Source organism: Capronia coronata (genome assembly GCF_000585585.1).
Source record: "Capronia coronata CBS 617.96 chromosome Unknown acBCG-supercont1.7, whole genome shotgun sequence".
In the NCBI taxonomy this organism is placed as follows: domain Eukaryota; kingdom Fungi; phylum Ascomycota; class Eurotiomycetes; order Chaetothyriales; family Herpotrichiellaceae; genus Capronia; species Capronia coronata.
Window position 1 is genome coordinate 1,698,075 of NW_006912899.1, and position 14,069 is coordinate 1,712,143.

A 14,069-nucleotide genomic window follows, 5' to 3' on the forward strand; every position below is an offset into this window, starting at 1 on the left:
TTTGGCATTCTGGTACACTCTTGGTCGAGCCCTTGAAGCGTAATCAGGGCTCACCCATAGGTTCGTCATGGCTTCGCCATTCATCAGGCTTCCCAGTCAAATTGGCTACGAGCGACGGTTATCACAAAATAGGGCAAGGATGCCACTAGTTGCTTTAAACGGCTAAGATACTGTATGCCCCGAGAAAGGAATGTCTGCCGATGGATTCCCTCTAACCCGGGTAGACCACTACACTTATTGTCCCTACCACCTCTTCTTGTCTACAATACCAAGGTTGGGGACATTAGCTCCGTATATAAGGAATGCCACAGGTTACAGGCTCCAGACTAGACCATTTAGAAAGAATTGAGAGACGAAACGCAAGGGCGCGAGTCTGTCGCCTATGATTCTGCTTATAGATAGTCGACAGGCCTTGCAGTTGCTCAATTCGTCCAGTCAGCTCCAACCCGCACCTTCCCAACCTGCTCACTGCTTTCTAGTGCACACTAGATCCTCTGCTCACCACTGCAGCTCCATTGCATATCTGGGTATCAAACGGTCCCCAGATCACACGTGACGGTACCGGGTCGCTTGATTTGGAGTTTGCCACCAATTCAAGTCACGTCGCCCGATGGAGGACGAGAAGGCTTCCCAACACGAACAGTCTCGTCCTCGTCCTCATCCTCGTCTTCATCCTCATCGTCTTCCTCGTCGTCTTCCTCGTCGTCTTCCTCGTCGTCTTGCCCCGCGCTGTCGCTCTCGGCTTCCCCTTCGGCGTCGCCTAGAACAAGTCCATCATGGCATGCTTCTGCACACACGTGGTCACCCTCTGATGGTGGACTCTGTCGGTGGTGGTGGTGACGGTCGTGTTTGTGGCGTTCGCCGTGTTGACGATGCTCATACTGATAAGTGCCTTGCGTGAAAAATAGAGGAATTTCAACTCTCTTCGAGGAAGAAGTAGTTTCCATTCATCTTCTGCTCCTGATCCATCTGGGATTGGTATTTGTTGATTCGAGGACGGTAGGAGTTCGGGTCTCGTCGGAACGTGACGTCCAGATTCTTCAAGAACTTGTTGCATCCGGTCAACAGGCTTTCTGGGGCATTCGCATGAGCATTCACTGATGGTTTGCCGTCAAAGACAATGACACGGTCAGCCAGATACGTCGCCATGATGAAATCGTGCTCAACAATGAAGGCCGTCTTCTTGCTGTGCATGATGAAACGTTTGATGACTCGAGCTGCAATGATTCTTTGCTCGGAATCCAGATAGGCCGACGGCTCGTCGATGAGGTAGATATCAGCGGGAAGGCCGAGAGCCAAGACGATAGCGACACGTTGCAGTTCACCTCCAGAGAGATTCTGGACTTCTTGATCAATGAAGTCATCGATTTTCAAGGGCTTGTAGACGTCCGTCTGGAATTGGGGGTTCAAGAACGAGGCCTTGATTCGCTTGAAGAATAGTTGACGGACAGTCCCTTGAAACCTGGGTGTGATCTTCTGCGGTTTCATCGAGATGTTCATGGCGGGCACCTTCTGGAGGCCATCAGGCTTCTCAACGCCCGCCAGCATCTTACAGAACGTAGTTTTGCCAGTGCCGTTCTCGCCCATCATGACAATGATCTCAGAATCAGTGAATGTCCCGGTTTCGACCTTCAGGTGGAAATTGCCGAGGGTCTTTTCCATGGTGGGATATTGAAACCCACGATTTTTGTCAATCATGAACTCCTCTCCAGCTTCCGTAAGCCTGAAGGTCAGACTCTCCTCCCGGAAACGTAGATTTTCCGTCGGGATATTGCCGTCGAGGAAAATATTGATGCCCTCTCGCACGGAGGCAGGGAGTGTGACAACGCCGTAGACCGCAGGTTTACCGTAAAGAACACAAATGAAGTCGGAGAGGTAATCCAAGACCGACAGATCATGTTCGACGACAATGACATAGTCGTCGGGCCTAAGGAGTTCTCGGATGGTCTTGGCCGCACTTAAACGCTGCTTGACATCAAGGTACGACGATGGTTCATCAAACATGTAGACTTCTGCTCTTTGAACACAAACCAGCGCAATTGCGAATCGTTGCAACTCTCCGCCAGACAACAGGCCGATCTCTCGGTCCGCTACCGCCCTCAGTTCTGAAGTGTGTTAGCCTGTATCTTGATGAATCTAGAGTACCGGTCTTACCAAGAACATCCATGATATGCTCCAAGTTGCCCATTTCGGATTTGGCTTCAATCAGAGGTCGGACTGTCTTGATCGGGCCCTTGATGGCCCGTGGAAGTTGATCCACATACTGTGGCTTGACAATGGCTTTGAGATCATCTTCAAGCACCTTTGTGAAGTAGTCTGTATGAAGTTTAGCGACCCGGTACGGCATGGCATGGCAACTTCAAGGATCACATACTCTGCAATTCTGAGCCACGGAAGTATTTCAAAATCTCCTCCCAGTCTGGAGGATTGTCATATCTTCCCAAGTTTGGTTTCAGCTTGCCACTGAGAATCTTCAGCGCGGTACTCTTGCCAATACCGTTGGTCCCAACCAGCCCAAGAACCTGTCCAGGTCGTGGCATGGGAAGTCGGTGCAACTTGAAACTGTTTGCGGAGTATCGATGCGTGACTTGGCTCTCAAGGTTCGTAGGCAAATTGATGATATGGATGGCACCAAAGGGACATTTTTTCGGGCAGATACCACAACCGATGCACAGCCGTTCAGAAATGTAAGCGATCTTGGATTCGGGAGTGACCTCGATGCAGAGTTTTCCGGTTCGGACGACAGGGCAGGATTTCTTGCACTCCTGTCGACATTTCTGGGATCGGTCAGTTAGGAGCCTTCCTAGCGGGTTCTTTGGATTGCTTACCTTTGGTTTGCACTGAGGGGCAGAAAATATACCGTTAACGAGGAGTCACAGACAGAAAGAAGGATAATGATGGTATGAACGAACCTTGTCGCTATTGACAATCGCAATTCTGCAGCAAAGGTCAGCCACGGTCCAGCTCAAGACATTGTCCTTGCCGCCTCTTACCTGGTCAATTTGTCCGCCATTGTGTGAGTAGTGTCAATGACCGAATGCGAACGAGGAGGAGGCTGAAGAGGAGGATACTGAATGTGGGCGAGAAGAAGGTGACCCAGTACCAAGCGCAAGGCAGGATGAAGAGTGGCTGTATCCCTCTTCACTTGTTTGTGTGAGTCAACGGCAGTAATAGACTCGAGCCCGACAATCGGCCTGGGATTGATTGTGGAAGAGGATGCGGTGAACGGAAAGAGGCCTTGAATGAATGAATGAACTGCAGTGGGCAGAATAGCCACACCCAAAATCAAAATTCATGGTCCTATGATTGGATCAATTGCGGGGGTTGAATGGCCCGCCCGACAATTCATCAGTGTGTTCAGCGTTGTATGTGCGCTTGACCGTACCACAATAGTAGTACTATACCACAATGGGTTTAGTGGCATGTTCTTATTGTTCGTGCCTGACTCGCGAAGGCTTGGCAACAGGCTGCGGTGAATAAAGTCACGTGCCCAGCCACCCAAGGCAGCGCAGGGTACCGTTAGTAGGGCAGGTCCTCAAGCGTCCCTCACTGCGCTCTCACCACTACTCTTTACCCCGAGAAAGCATCGTGCGCCCATACACTTTCATCTTTCCGCACCCACCTCTATACCACTCTTCCACCTTCAACCATTCTTCCATTCCACAACCCACACACCTGTCAATAACTTGTTCTAAGATTCTAACGCGCCTGGAGGGCTCTTCTGGCTGTGGATGGAGTGTAAGTTGTCCCTTTTACCCTCTCAATTTCCCTGTATCGGCTCGCAGTCATGTTGCTTTTCCTGGCGGCTGCTCGGCCTCGCATCAAAAGCTCAACACCATCCGACGAGATGAATATCTCCTCTTCTATGGCTTCTACAAATCTCCCGAGGCGCCGAGGACCGCTCTGAAGATCGCCTGATTCTGTTCTCTTGCCGAATCACGTCGGGAGGGCAGCCAGGAGCCATCCCATCCTTCTCACGCTAAATCATCTCGTCGTCCCTCGTTCTCATCGAATCCATCTTATATTGGTCATTATTTCTGCCAGAAGCCCTTGTAACGGATATTTTTGTCGGTATTTGGGTCGCAGGAGCTCAAATATCATTTCATTTCGTTGTTTTCGGCCCAAAGCCATCTGGTGGCATACCTTGCTGACGCTCTACTTCACAGCCTCTACTATCCTCGCACAACCGCCTCCACCTTCAATATCCGAACATTCACTGTCCTTTGGCGGCGCTTCCGAGCGGTCTGGGGCCGTCATGCAGAACGGAATCAAGCCTAGTGACAGTGAGAGTGATCTGTCAGAACCAGCAGAGCCTCTCGCTGCCCAAGCCTCGCCGTCAGGTGTCCGAGTCGATGGCGACGATAAACTTCCCATAAAAAACGAAGACTCAGAACCCGATTCCGACGAGCCAGAGCCTCACGGCGACGCTGATTACGAGATGGACACATCGATGCAGGCAGACGGGGTCGAGTCAGAGCATCACAACTCCTCATCGGATGAATCCGTAAGACCTGCGAAGAGAAAGGCTCACCAACTTGATGACGAGGAATACATCCGAAACAACCCGGAGATATACGGTCTGAGACGAAGTGGCCGGTCGCGACCTACCTTGAACATGGCAGAATCTTCTGATGAGCAAAATTCCGAGTCAGATGTCGTTGTTCGCCCTCGAAAGCGTTTGCGACAAACCTCGCAGCGGTCCTCCAAGCAGCCTACTCCCGTGGTCGAATCTCCCACTGCTTCAGACAATGATTCCGACGCGTATGGTGGTCGCCGTGCCAAGTTGACGAAGAAGCAACGCCGGAGATTGTTGCAGTCTACCGAAAACCTGACACCTGCTCACGCCGAAATCCGGTTCTCCACGCGTCGAGCTGCGAGAGTATCTAATTACAATGAAGATGATGACGATGACATGTTCGAAGATAATGACCCCGACACTCTTACACCCAACTACTGGGCAAACGGTGCGGAGGACAATTCCCCGGCCATCGACATCGTCTTGAACCACCGACTGAGAGTCGACGTCACTACCCCTTCGCATAACAAAGAGGACTACGAGTTCCTGATCAAATGGCAGCAAAAGGCTTACTATCATGCGACCTGGGAAAGCTACGAGTCTCTTGCGGGTGTGAAGAGTCTTCGGCGACTGGATAACTATATCAAGAAGACCCTGCAAGAAGACATCCGAATCCGCAATGATCCAAGTGTTGCGCCAGAAGATAAGGAGAAATGGATCCTCGACAGAGAACAGTACTTCGACGCACTCGAAGAACACAAGAAGGTTGAACGAGTGATCGGCGATCGCGACGGCGAAGACGGCACCGAATACTACGTCAAGTGGAAAGGTCTGCTCTATGACCAAGCAACATGGGAGCCGTCGAGCCTCGTCAGCCAAATTGCACAGAACGAAATTGATCGCTACATCAACCGGAGACGTCAGGATTTCAAGTCCAATACCGCCGAAAGCAACCCTTCGACCCGGTCTTCCTTCCAGCCCATGCGCGAGCAACCATCGTATATCCAAAACGGTACCCTGAGAGATTTCCAGATGACTGGCGTCAACTTCCTTGCTTACAACTGGGTCAAAGGCAAGAATGTTGTTCTCGCAGATGAGATGGGCTTGGGAAAAACCGTGCAAACTGTTGCCTTTCTGAGTTGGCTGAGACATAATCGTGGCCAACAAGGTCCCTTCCTCGTCACCGTTCCGCTTTCCACAATGCCGGCTTGGGCGGACACGTTTGACTTGTGGGCTCCTGATATCAACTATGTCATTTACAATGGCGGTAAGAACTCTCGAAACATCATTCGGGATTATGAGTTATTACCAGATGGGAACTTTCGCCACCCGCGCTTTCATGTCCTTCTCACGACTTACGAGTATGTTCTACACGATGCACCATTCCTGAGTCAGATCAAGTGGCAGTTCATGGCTGTCGACGAGGCTCATCGGCTGAAGAACCGCGACTCCCAACTGTACGATCGTTTACGTGAGTTCAAAGCTCCTGCTCGCCTGCTCATCACGGGCACACCAGTCCAAAACAACCTTGGTGAGCTGTCGGCTCTGTTCGACTTCTTGAATCCCGGCGTCGTCAACATCGATGAGAACATGGACTTGACCACCGAAGAAGCCAGTGCTAAGATCGCTCAGCTTACCGAGGACATCAAGCCATACATGCTTCGAAGAACCAAGCAGAAGGTAGAAAAAGACTTGCCTCCCAAGACGGAGAAGATCATCCGCGTCGAGCTCTCCGATATTCAGCTGGAATATTACAAGAACATCCTGACCAAGAACTATGCTGCTCTCAATCAAGGTGCAAAGGGTCAGAAGCAGTCTTTACTCAACATTATGATGGAACTAAAGAAGGCGAGCAACCACCCCTTCATGTTTCCAAGTGCCGAGGAACGTCTTGTCCCCGATGGCGCTCGCCGCGACGAGGTCTTACGTGCTCTTGTTACAAGCAGTGGAAAGATGATGCTTCTGGATCAGCTGCTTACCAAGTTGAAGCGTGATGGTCATCGCGTGCTAATTTTCAGCCAAATGGTGAAAATGCTGGACATCCTCGGAGACTACATGGAATATCGAGGTCATGCTTATCAGCGACTTGATGGCACCATTGCTGCAGCTGCCAGACGGATCGCTATCGACCACTTCAATGCTCCGGAGAGTTCTGACTTTTGCTTTTTGCTTTCTACAAGAGCAGGAGGTCTTGGGATCAACCTGATGACTGCTGACACCGTCATCATATTTGACTCAGATTGGAATCCGCAGGCGGATCTCCAAGCTATGGCTCGTGCCCATCGAATTGGTCAAGTGAAGCCTGTTAGTGTTTATCGGTTGGTTTCCAAGGAGACAATCGAGGAGGAAATCCTCGAGCGAGCGCGGAACAAGCTTATGCTGGAATTCTTGACCATCCAGCGTGGTGTCACTGACGAAAAAGCTCAAGCGAGACGCAGCGCCCTGGCTAGCGAGCCTACTAGCTCCAGTGAAATCTCCCGAATTCTGAAAAAGCGAGGACAGAAGATGTTTGAGCAAACAGACAACCAGAAGAAACTTGAGGAACTTGATCTCGATGCAGTTCTCAACAGCGCCGAAGACTACAAGGTTGAGCAGCCCGATGGCACTGAAGCCGATGGAGGAGAAGAGTTCCTGCGCACGTTCGATTTTGTGGATGTCAAAGTCGACGAGTTGTCTTGGGATGACATCATCCCCAAAGAACAACTTGAAGAGATCAAGGCGGAAGAGCAGCGCAAAGCCGAAGAGAAATATCTCGCCGAGGTGATCGAGCAGAACAAGCCGCGAGTACGCAACCTTCAAACCGAGGACCGGGAAGCTCGCAAGGCACGACGTCAAGAGCAGCGACAGAAAGAAGTTGACTCAGACAGCGAATCCGAAGAGGGCCCCAAAGCTGACCCAGCACGCCCTCTCAGTGAGCGGGAATATCGCTATCTCATCAAAGGTCATCTTCGATACGGTTCAATTGACGACCGCCAAGAAGAATTCTTGACAGAAGCACGCCTCCGTGGGAGGGACCTTGGTGTTGTCAAAGCTGCCATGCAAGAGGTCTGGGACAAGTCACTCGAATTATACACTGAAGAGCAGAACCGCATGGCCGATCTGGAGCGGACCGCGAGTCGCCCTATCACCAAGAAGGATAGGAAGGCAATCCTTTTTGAGCTCCATGGAGTCAAGCGAATCAACGCTGAGACAATCCTTGAGCGGCCAGGTGAGATGCGGCTGCTGCAAGAAGTTACCTCGAGGGAGTCCGACTTCAGATCCTTCCGCGTTCCCGAAGCTACCAAGAATGCTGGTTATACTTGCGCTTGGGGTGCTAGGGAAGATGGCATGCTCTGTGTCGGCATCGCTCGGCATGGCTATGGCGCATGGGAGAAGATTCGCGACGATCCCGACCTTGGCCTCAAGGACAAATTCTTCCTCGAAGAACATCGTGTCGACAAGAAAGCTGAACGTGAGAAGGGGGCTGAAAAGAATGCAAAGTCACCTGGTGCAGTCCATCTAGTTCGGCGTGCTGATTACCTCATCTCGGTACTGAAGAGCAAGTACGGGGATGATCCAGCTGCGAAGAAGGCGGTCGAAAATCATCATCGGAATAACAAGAAGATGAATGGTGAAAAGGGCACAGAGTCACCTGCTCCTGGATCCCATCGTAAGGTGAATCGTGATTCGGAGAAGCCTCGACATCGCACCAGCCAAGCTCGCCGTGAGAGTTCCGAGAGATACGGAACCCCGAGATCTGAAGCACGTCCTAGCCATGGGAAGCATGAGGGTGACAGCAGAGATCATAAGGATCGCAAGCACCGCGACGATCATGGTCATACACGCCACAATAGGCATGCAAGTGATCACAGACGTGGCGAAAACAATGCCAATGGCCACGCTCACGAGGTCGATCCTCTGATGGTGATGCTGTTCAAACCTGTTAAGGAAAGTTTGAAGAAGATCAAGGCTACCACGAAAAACGCCATACCCGACGCTCAATTACGAGCAAACGAACTCAGATCGTTGTTGAAAGAGATAGGCAGCTTTATTACTGAGCAAGTTGCGGAGCTCGATGACAATCACGACTCGGTCGAGAAACGCTTCTGGTAAGTCTGACGAACCAGTTGCTTGATATCCAGCTAACAACAAACAGGGAGTACGCGGCAACATACTGGCCAAACAAAGGTATCAGAGGCAAAGAACTGCAAAATATACATGGCAAAATCGTGGCTTCAGACAACAAGCTTGTTGGGGAAGCTTCGCCTAATGATGAATCCAAAAATGTTGATGGACGCGCTAATGGATCATATCACACCTCGCCGCCATCATAGCCAACGAGCCTGGAGACTTCATGGACTGGTATGGTCTGGCAGACCGCGCCAGATGCATACTGATCGCAGGTTTGAGACGGTGCTTAGCAGTTTCTCCAACTACCTCTACCGTTTCAAGGTTACCTTTTGATCAATCGACTTCACAAGCCAGCGAAATGATGCCGTGGGACAATATACTTCCCTTCGGCAGCGGTACCAAAACACCAAAATTCGAAATCATGAACATTTTAGCGATTGCATAGCATGGCCTTGGACGACTGTCACGGGGGTTATCTGGGGTTAGAGCTGAAACGGAAAAAGAACAGACCGGGAGAAGATATCGAGGAGGCGTATCGGTGATGGGGCTTGCTTTGCTTTGACCCATGGGTCATCGGAGTTGGAGGGTTTCTGTTGAGGAGGGCATGATGAGGCCTCCCCTGAGCGACTGAACAAGCATGGAGCCACGGCGTTGGATGTACTTTATCTGGGACCGGCACGTCGGAGGAGCGGAGGAGCGGAGGAATCGGAGGAACCGGGGCGGCATAGCTGGGAGGAACGGTCAAAAAAAAGGGCGGCTACTATATGTTCTGCCGAAGATCAAAGTGGAGGAGGACTGAGGGAGGGCGGGAATAGCAATGCAGTGCAGGACCATGGGGGAAACCAAGAAAAAATTCACGAGAGCTGCTGGCTTGGGGATGAGGACTAGGAGTGGCCGTCGACAAAAGTACAGTCATTGTCCCAGTCATACCAGTTTAGTAGTGCCTCAAAAGGGTACCTTTTTGCAGTGGTGATAGAGCGAGGTTACCTTACCTATGCCTACTTGTTCAACCCAGAACCGGAAACAATCCACTCTCTGCAATATTAAATGGTAGAGGTCTACTACACCACTCGGGAGCGAAAACTGCGAGCCACTGGACGCTAATAAGCAAGGCTGAGATTTTGCAAAAATGCCTTACCCAACAGTAGACTGTAGGTACTACGGGCAATACACTTTCAGTGAGGTCAAACAGACTAGACTGTGTAAATTTCCATGTCATCTGCCTGGGTCTCTTCTATCTGCTTGCAAGTCGGAGCGCTGTTACATGCTTCTCAATACAGTCTTCGAAAATTAAAGGCACTTCAAGGCTAGACATTGAACAACCAGCTCCAAGACGCGGCAGCCAGCAACATGGGACGGCCGATGCTTCCTTGCGCCGTAGACTCCATCGTTTCATTCATCCGCCGAGGGTCGCTTGGGTATCAAAACTCGTCGGGGCCTAGGCTTTCAGCCGCTTCTCCTCGCAAGGCCCGCAGACAGCCTTCTCCTCAAGCTTGCGCATGATGCCTTTCCGCATCTCCTTCTCCGTGGGGGCGACCTCGACGTCGCGGATGAAGAAGCGTCCTTCGTCGCCAAAGCCGCCTCCGCACTCGAAACAGACGAAGCAACGTTCATGGTATTTGCCGCCCAGGGCTTCGACGGTCAACTCGTCCAAGATCTGCTGCTTACACTCCCTGCAGCGTGCCGAGGTGCGCTTGGTGTGGCAAGAGACACAGTATGCGTAGTTGTCGCGCTCCACGAACGGGGTCGTGCTGTCGAACGGGTCGCCACACTCGGCGCAGAAGAAATGTCCGACATGCCACTCCGCGCCGGCTGCGACAATGACTTCGCCTTCAATGGGGGTCTTGCACGAGCGACAGCGGGGGGAGAAAAACTCGTGGAAGTCGAGGTGGCAGTAGAACCGCAGAGGGTCGTTGGCCGCGTCTGCGGAATTGGGATCGATGCCTAGACTTTCCAGGCGCTCTGCACGTTTCTGGTCCGGTTCTGGGTAGAAGGACACGCATTCCAGCAGCGTTGAACAGTGGTGGCAGGAAAAGCATTCGGGATGGAAGCGGCCTTTGAGGTTGCTGGTACTGGAGCCGGACGCGGTAACGATGCGGCCAGAGATTGGAAGTGCGCAGCTCGAACATGATACCGTTGGCAGTGAGTGTCGAGAAAGCCAGGGCAAACGGCTCGACAGGCTCTTCTGTGGTGCAGGTTTGGGTGGGGACGCCGCGAATGGCTGAGGTAGGGGCCTCGTAGGTGGTTTGGTTTCACCAGCTATGCTGGTTGTCGTCACAGGTGACTGACTTGACTCGTCGTTGATGCTGATGGTTGGAATTCCTGGCCCATCATCGGGAAGACTGATTGTCGGTACGGCTGGAGCAGACACGGTAAGATCTGGTATCGCTATACTGGGTCTTTGGCGTGGCGTCTCATCAGGAAGATTGATCGTGGGAATAACAGGAGCGGAAACAGTCACTTCAGGGACATCGCGACCGGGTCTAGGCAAGGGTCTCTCACCCAATTTGGCCGTTGTAGGAGACCCACTGGCAGTTAGTTTGATGACCGGTTTACCCATATCTAGACTTGCCCTGGGCGAGTCATTCGAGGGCTTCCAAGATCGATCGAAGCTGACGATGGGTCGACCCAGATGGTCGCTGACGGCTGTCGGCGTCGGGAGGTTGGGACTCCTATCCTTCCTCTTCATGCTGGTTGCTGCTCGGATCTCTTCACTCCGAATTTCCAAGGTACCGGTCGATTTGGGTGTATCCACCTCTTCGATGACATCGATGGATGGCCCTCGTGGAGGAGTATTAGCTGTATAGCCTGCATTGTGTGACTGGGTAGGAATGTTTTTGTGGATTTCAACTCGATCGACCCTGGGAATGTCTGGAAGGGGACTTTTGTCTGGCTTGTTCGATGGCTTTTTCCTGAGCCAGGGAAGAGTATTTCTGGACTTTGCTCTCAGTGGCAGCGTGGTACTTGGAGACTTGACAGATTCTGCAACAGTCCCCTCTTTGAATTCCGGTTCCTCGTATATCCGGCTTTCGGGGTTGGGAAATGAGACCTTTCGGGAGCCACTGGGTTGTCGTTGGCCATTGCTTTGTCTTCTCGCTTGGGACTTCAGTTCAGGGTTGCGATATGCGGCAGACTTTTCCTCCTCTGCAGCTTTCGGGTGTTGGTGTTTCCAGACCAAATCAGCTGCTTCATCTTGGGCCGCCTCGTAGATCCTCTTTTCGTCATCCTTCTGGTCAATGAATTCCAATGCTTCTCGTAGATTATGGGCCTCCTCCTTCTCTAGCGCCCGGGTTGTTGAGTCCATGTATATACCTTCATCTGATGATTGAAGCACCTGCACAATTGCTGTAGGAGACACCTTCCTGCCTTTTACTATCGGTAGTTCACTCCCGGGAGGTTGTGCGAGCGGCCGACCTCTAAGGGAGGACGGGATGGAGGAAAAGGACACTGATTTGTGTACTGTAGGATGATGCTCGTCTCCGGCGGGGTTTCCATCTTGCTGGTGGTCACTGTCGAGAGAGGCGAGGCTTGGGACAGAGTCGGAATGTGACAGGGCCGTCTGAGAACTTATCGAGCCGTGGGCTTTGGATGGGAACGGGGGTGGGCGGGAACCGGTCGGTCGAGCAGGACGGTTGTTCCGGAGGTTCTCGAGATAAGTCACTGAGCAGGTTTGTGAGTATCGAGACTTAAATGGAGGGCTCCGAGGAGGCATATTCGTCAGGCGAAGGAAAAGGGGAGGAGAAAGAGAGAGACAGGACATACATTTCTGTTCAGCAGTCATGCAAGTTGGTTGAGGCGGAGACACTTTCCTACCACCCAAGCTGCTGCGTCTGTGAAACATTGCGGACGGTTGTGTTTTTAACAATAGGGACTATGCAGAAGATGGCATATGATGCACATGTGTTGTGTTGGATGTTGGGCGCGACCAGGCTTCAACAACGATTAGGACAAAGCAGGTAACGATATACTTGGAGGGTACTGGTAGGCGAATGAAGACAGTGAGAAAATGAAAGAGATGTATAACAAACAACAATAATGTGCAGATTCAAGACTTAACTTCCGGGACAGTCAACGTCGTCGATATGTAGAGACGTTCGGTCCAAGGCAAATAAGGCACAGGCACTGGCACTGGGATCGGGATGATGCAGCGCAGGCAACGTTTCTTTGTTTGCAGCCTACGGTTGCGAGGCCAACCAGATTCTACCCCAGGATGAACCCTTCTGCAGTTGACCCCGATTCGTCGTCTTCTTCCTCTTCCTCCGACTGCCTGCGCTTTGCATCATCATCTATTAGGGAGACTTCCATACTGCGCCTGACCCTCACGATATCTGCAATCATTCGACGCAGCATGTTGCCCAGGTCAATCCAAAGTGCTTGGTGCGGTAGAGAAAGGAAATAACCAGCGTCACTTCAACCCTTCGAGTTGGAGACGAGAAGGACTTGTCCGCCTGCGCCTTTCGGGGTTGCACGATGCGGTCTGCAATGACACTTTCTCTCCACTCCTACGCTTTGCTAAAATGAGACAGTCGTTTCTTTGGCAGACAAATGGATTTCCCAATCTAGACTACCAATATAAATCTGCTTCTTCTTATACGTCTCTCTCTATCTTCCCCTTTAGTCCCGCCTTCTGAAGCGCCTCGGATGTGACTCTCAAAGGTCACAGTCAGAAAAGACCCAGGCCGACATCGTTGCTCTATCGCCGAACTTGGGAAAGAGCGGCGTGAGCAACGGCTTCTGGAAGGGAAAGACGCCATGCAAGAGAAACACCTTTTCCGAAGATACCTGTCCTCAGTGCCATCTCAGGCCACCTCCTTGTCCGTCCGAGGTATTTCTTCTTGCTGGCCGCTTTGTCTTCATTTCGACAGTCACCGCACCCTCCCCTCCAAATTCTTCCGGCTTTGCCAATTTAGGCCAGGTAATATATCCTTCCTAAACTCGACCAAGTCAACAACGCTCATATAGAGCGAAATTCCCCCTGGTTCAATCCCCCAAAAACAAAAGGAATAATGCGATATAGCTATGGCTATACCTCCGTGATTGCGAGGGGCATAGGCACCGCAAGAGAGATGAATATCTCGAACCACTTATCTCTCCGTGCAATAACTCAATATGACGGAGCGGCAGATCCAATGTTTCCAGTACAATCAATAAAGATGTCCGGTCAATCGAGGTTCTGCTGGACAAGTTGAAGCTGAAGGTCCTTCTCCATTTCCTGGAATCCGCTCTCTTGCTTGCTCCTCAAGCATGTGCTGGGATCCGCCGGTTGCGCAGCATAGGATGGAGCGTGTATAACAAATGGAAGATGCTGAAGGAATGTCTTCGCCATATAAGGCGGTGGTCCCCTTGGTGGAGGCGATCGTACGCCTTGACAAAGGGCATCCCAAAAATAATGGCGCTGTAGTCTTTGATGACGGTCTCCACGACTGTCGATAAAAATAAAACA

The 14,069-nt window shown here is 51.6% G+C and overlaps 3 protein-coding genes across 3 annotated transcripts; 1 reads left to right on the top strand and 2 right to left on the bottom strand.

The window, feature by feature from the left end:
• Positions 1 to 915: 915 nt before the first annotated feature.
• On the bottom strand, positions 916 to 3,013 carry A1O1_08177 (translation initiation factor RLI1; the record flags this gene model as incomplete). The annotated part of the gene is made up of 6 exons (XM_007729039.1): positions 916 to 2,105; positions 2,155 to 2,316; positions 2,375 to 2,777; positions 2,829 to 2,840; positions 2,913 to 2,937; positions 2,994 to 3,013. 6 exons carry the CDS (start codon positions 3,011 to 3,013, stop codon positions 916 to 918), a joined length of 1,812 nt encoding a protein of 603 aa, XP_007727229.1.
• Positions 3,014 to 4,255: 1,242 nt separating this feature from the next.
• On the top strand, positions 4,256 to 8,608 carry A1O1_08178 (chromodomain-helicase-DNA-binding protein 1; the record flags this gene model as incomplete). Its single annotated transcript, XM_007729040.1, has 1 exon — positions 4,256 to 8,608. One exon carries the CDS (start codon positions 4,256 to 4,258, stop codon positions 8,606 to 8,608), a length of 4,353 nt encoding a protein of 1,450 aa, XP_007727230.1.
• Positions 8,609 to 10,064: 1,456 nt separating this feature from the next.
• A1O1_08179 (uncharacterized protein) lies at positions 10,065 to 12,467 on the bottom strand (the record flags this gene model as incomplete). The annotated part of the gene is made up of 2 exons (XM_007729041.1): positions 10,065 to 12,286; positions 12,389 to 12,467. 2 exons carry the CDS (start codon positions 12,465 to 12,467, stop codon positions 10,065 to 10,067), a joined length of 2,301 nt encoding a protein of 766 aa, XP_007727231.1.
• Positions 12,468 to 14,069: the final 1,602 nt, after the last annotated feature.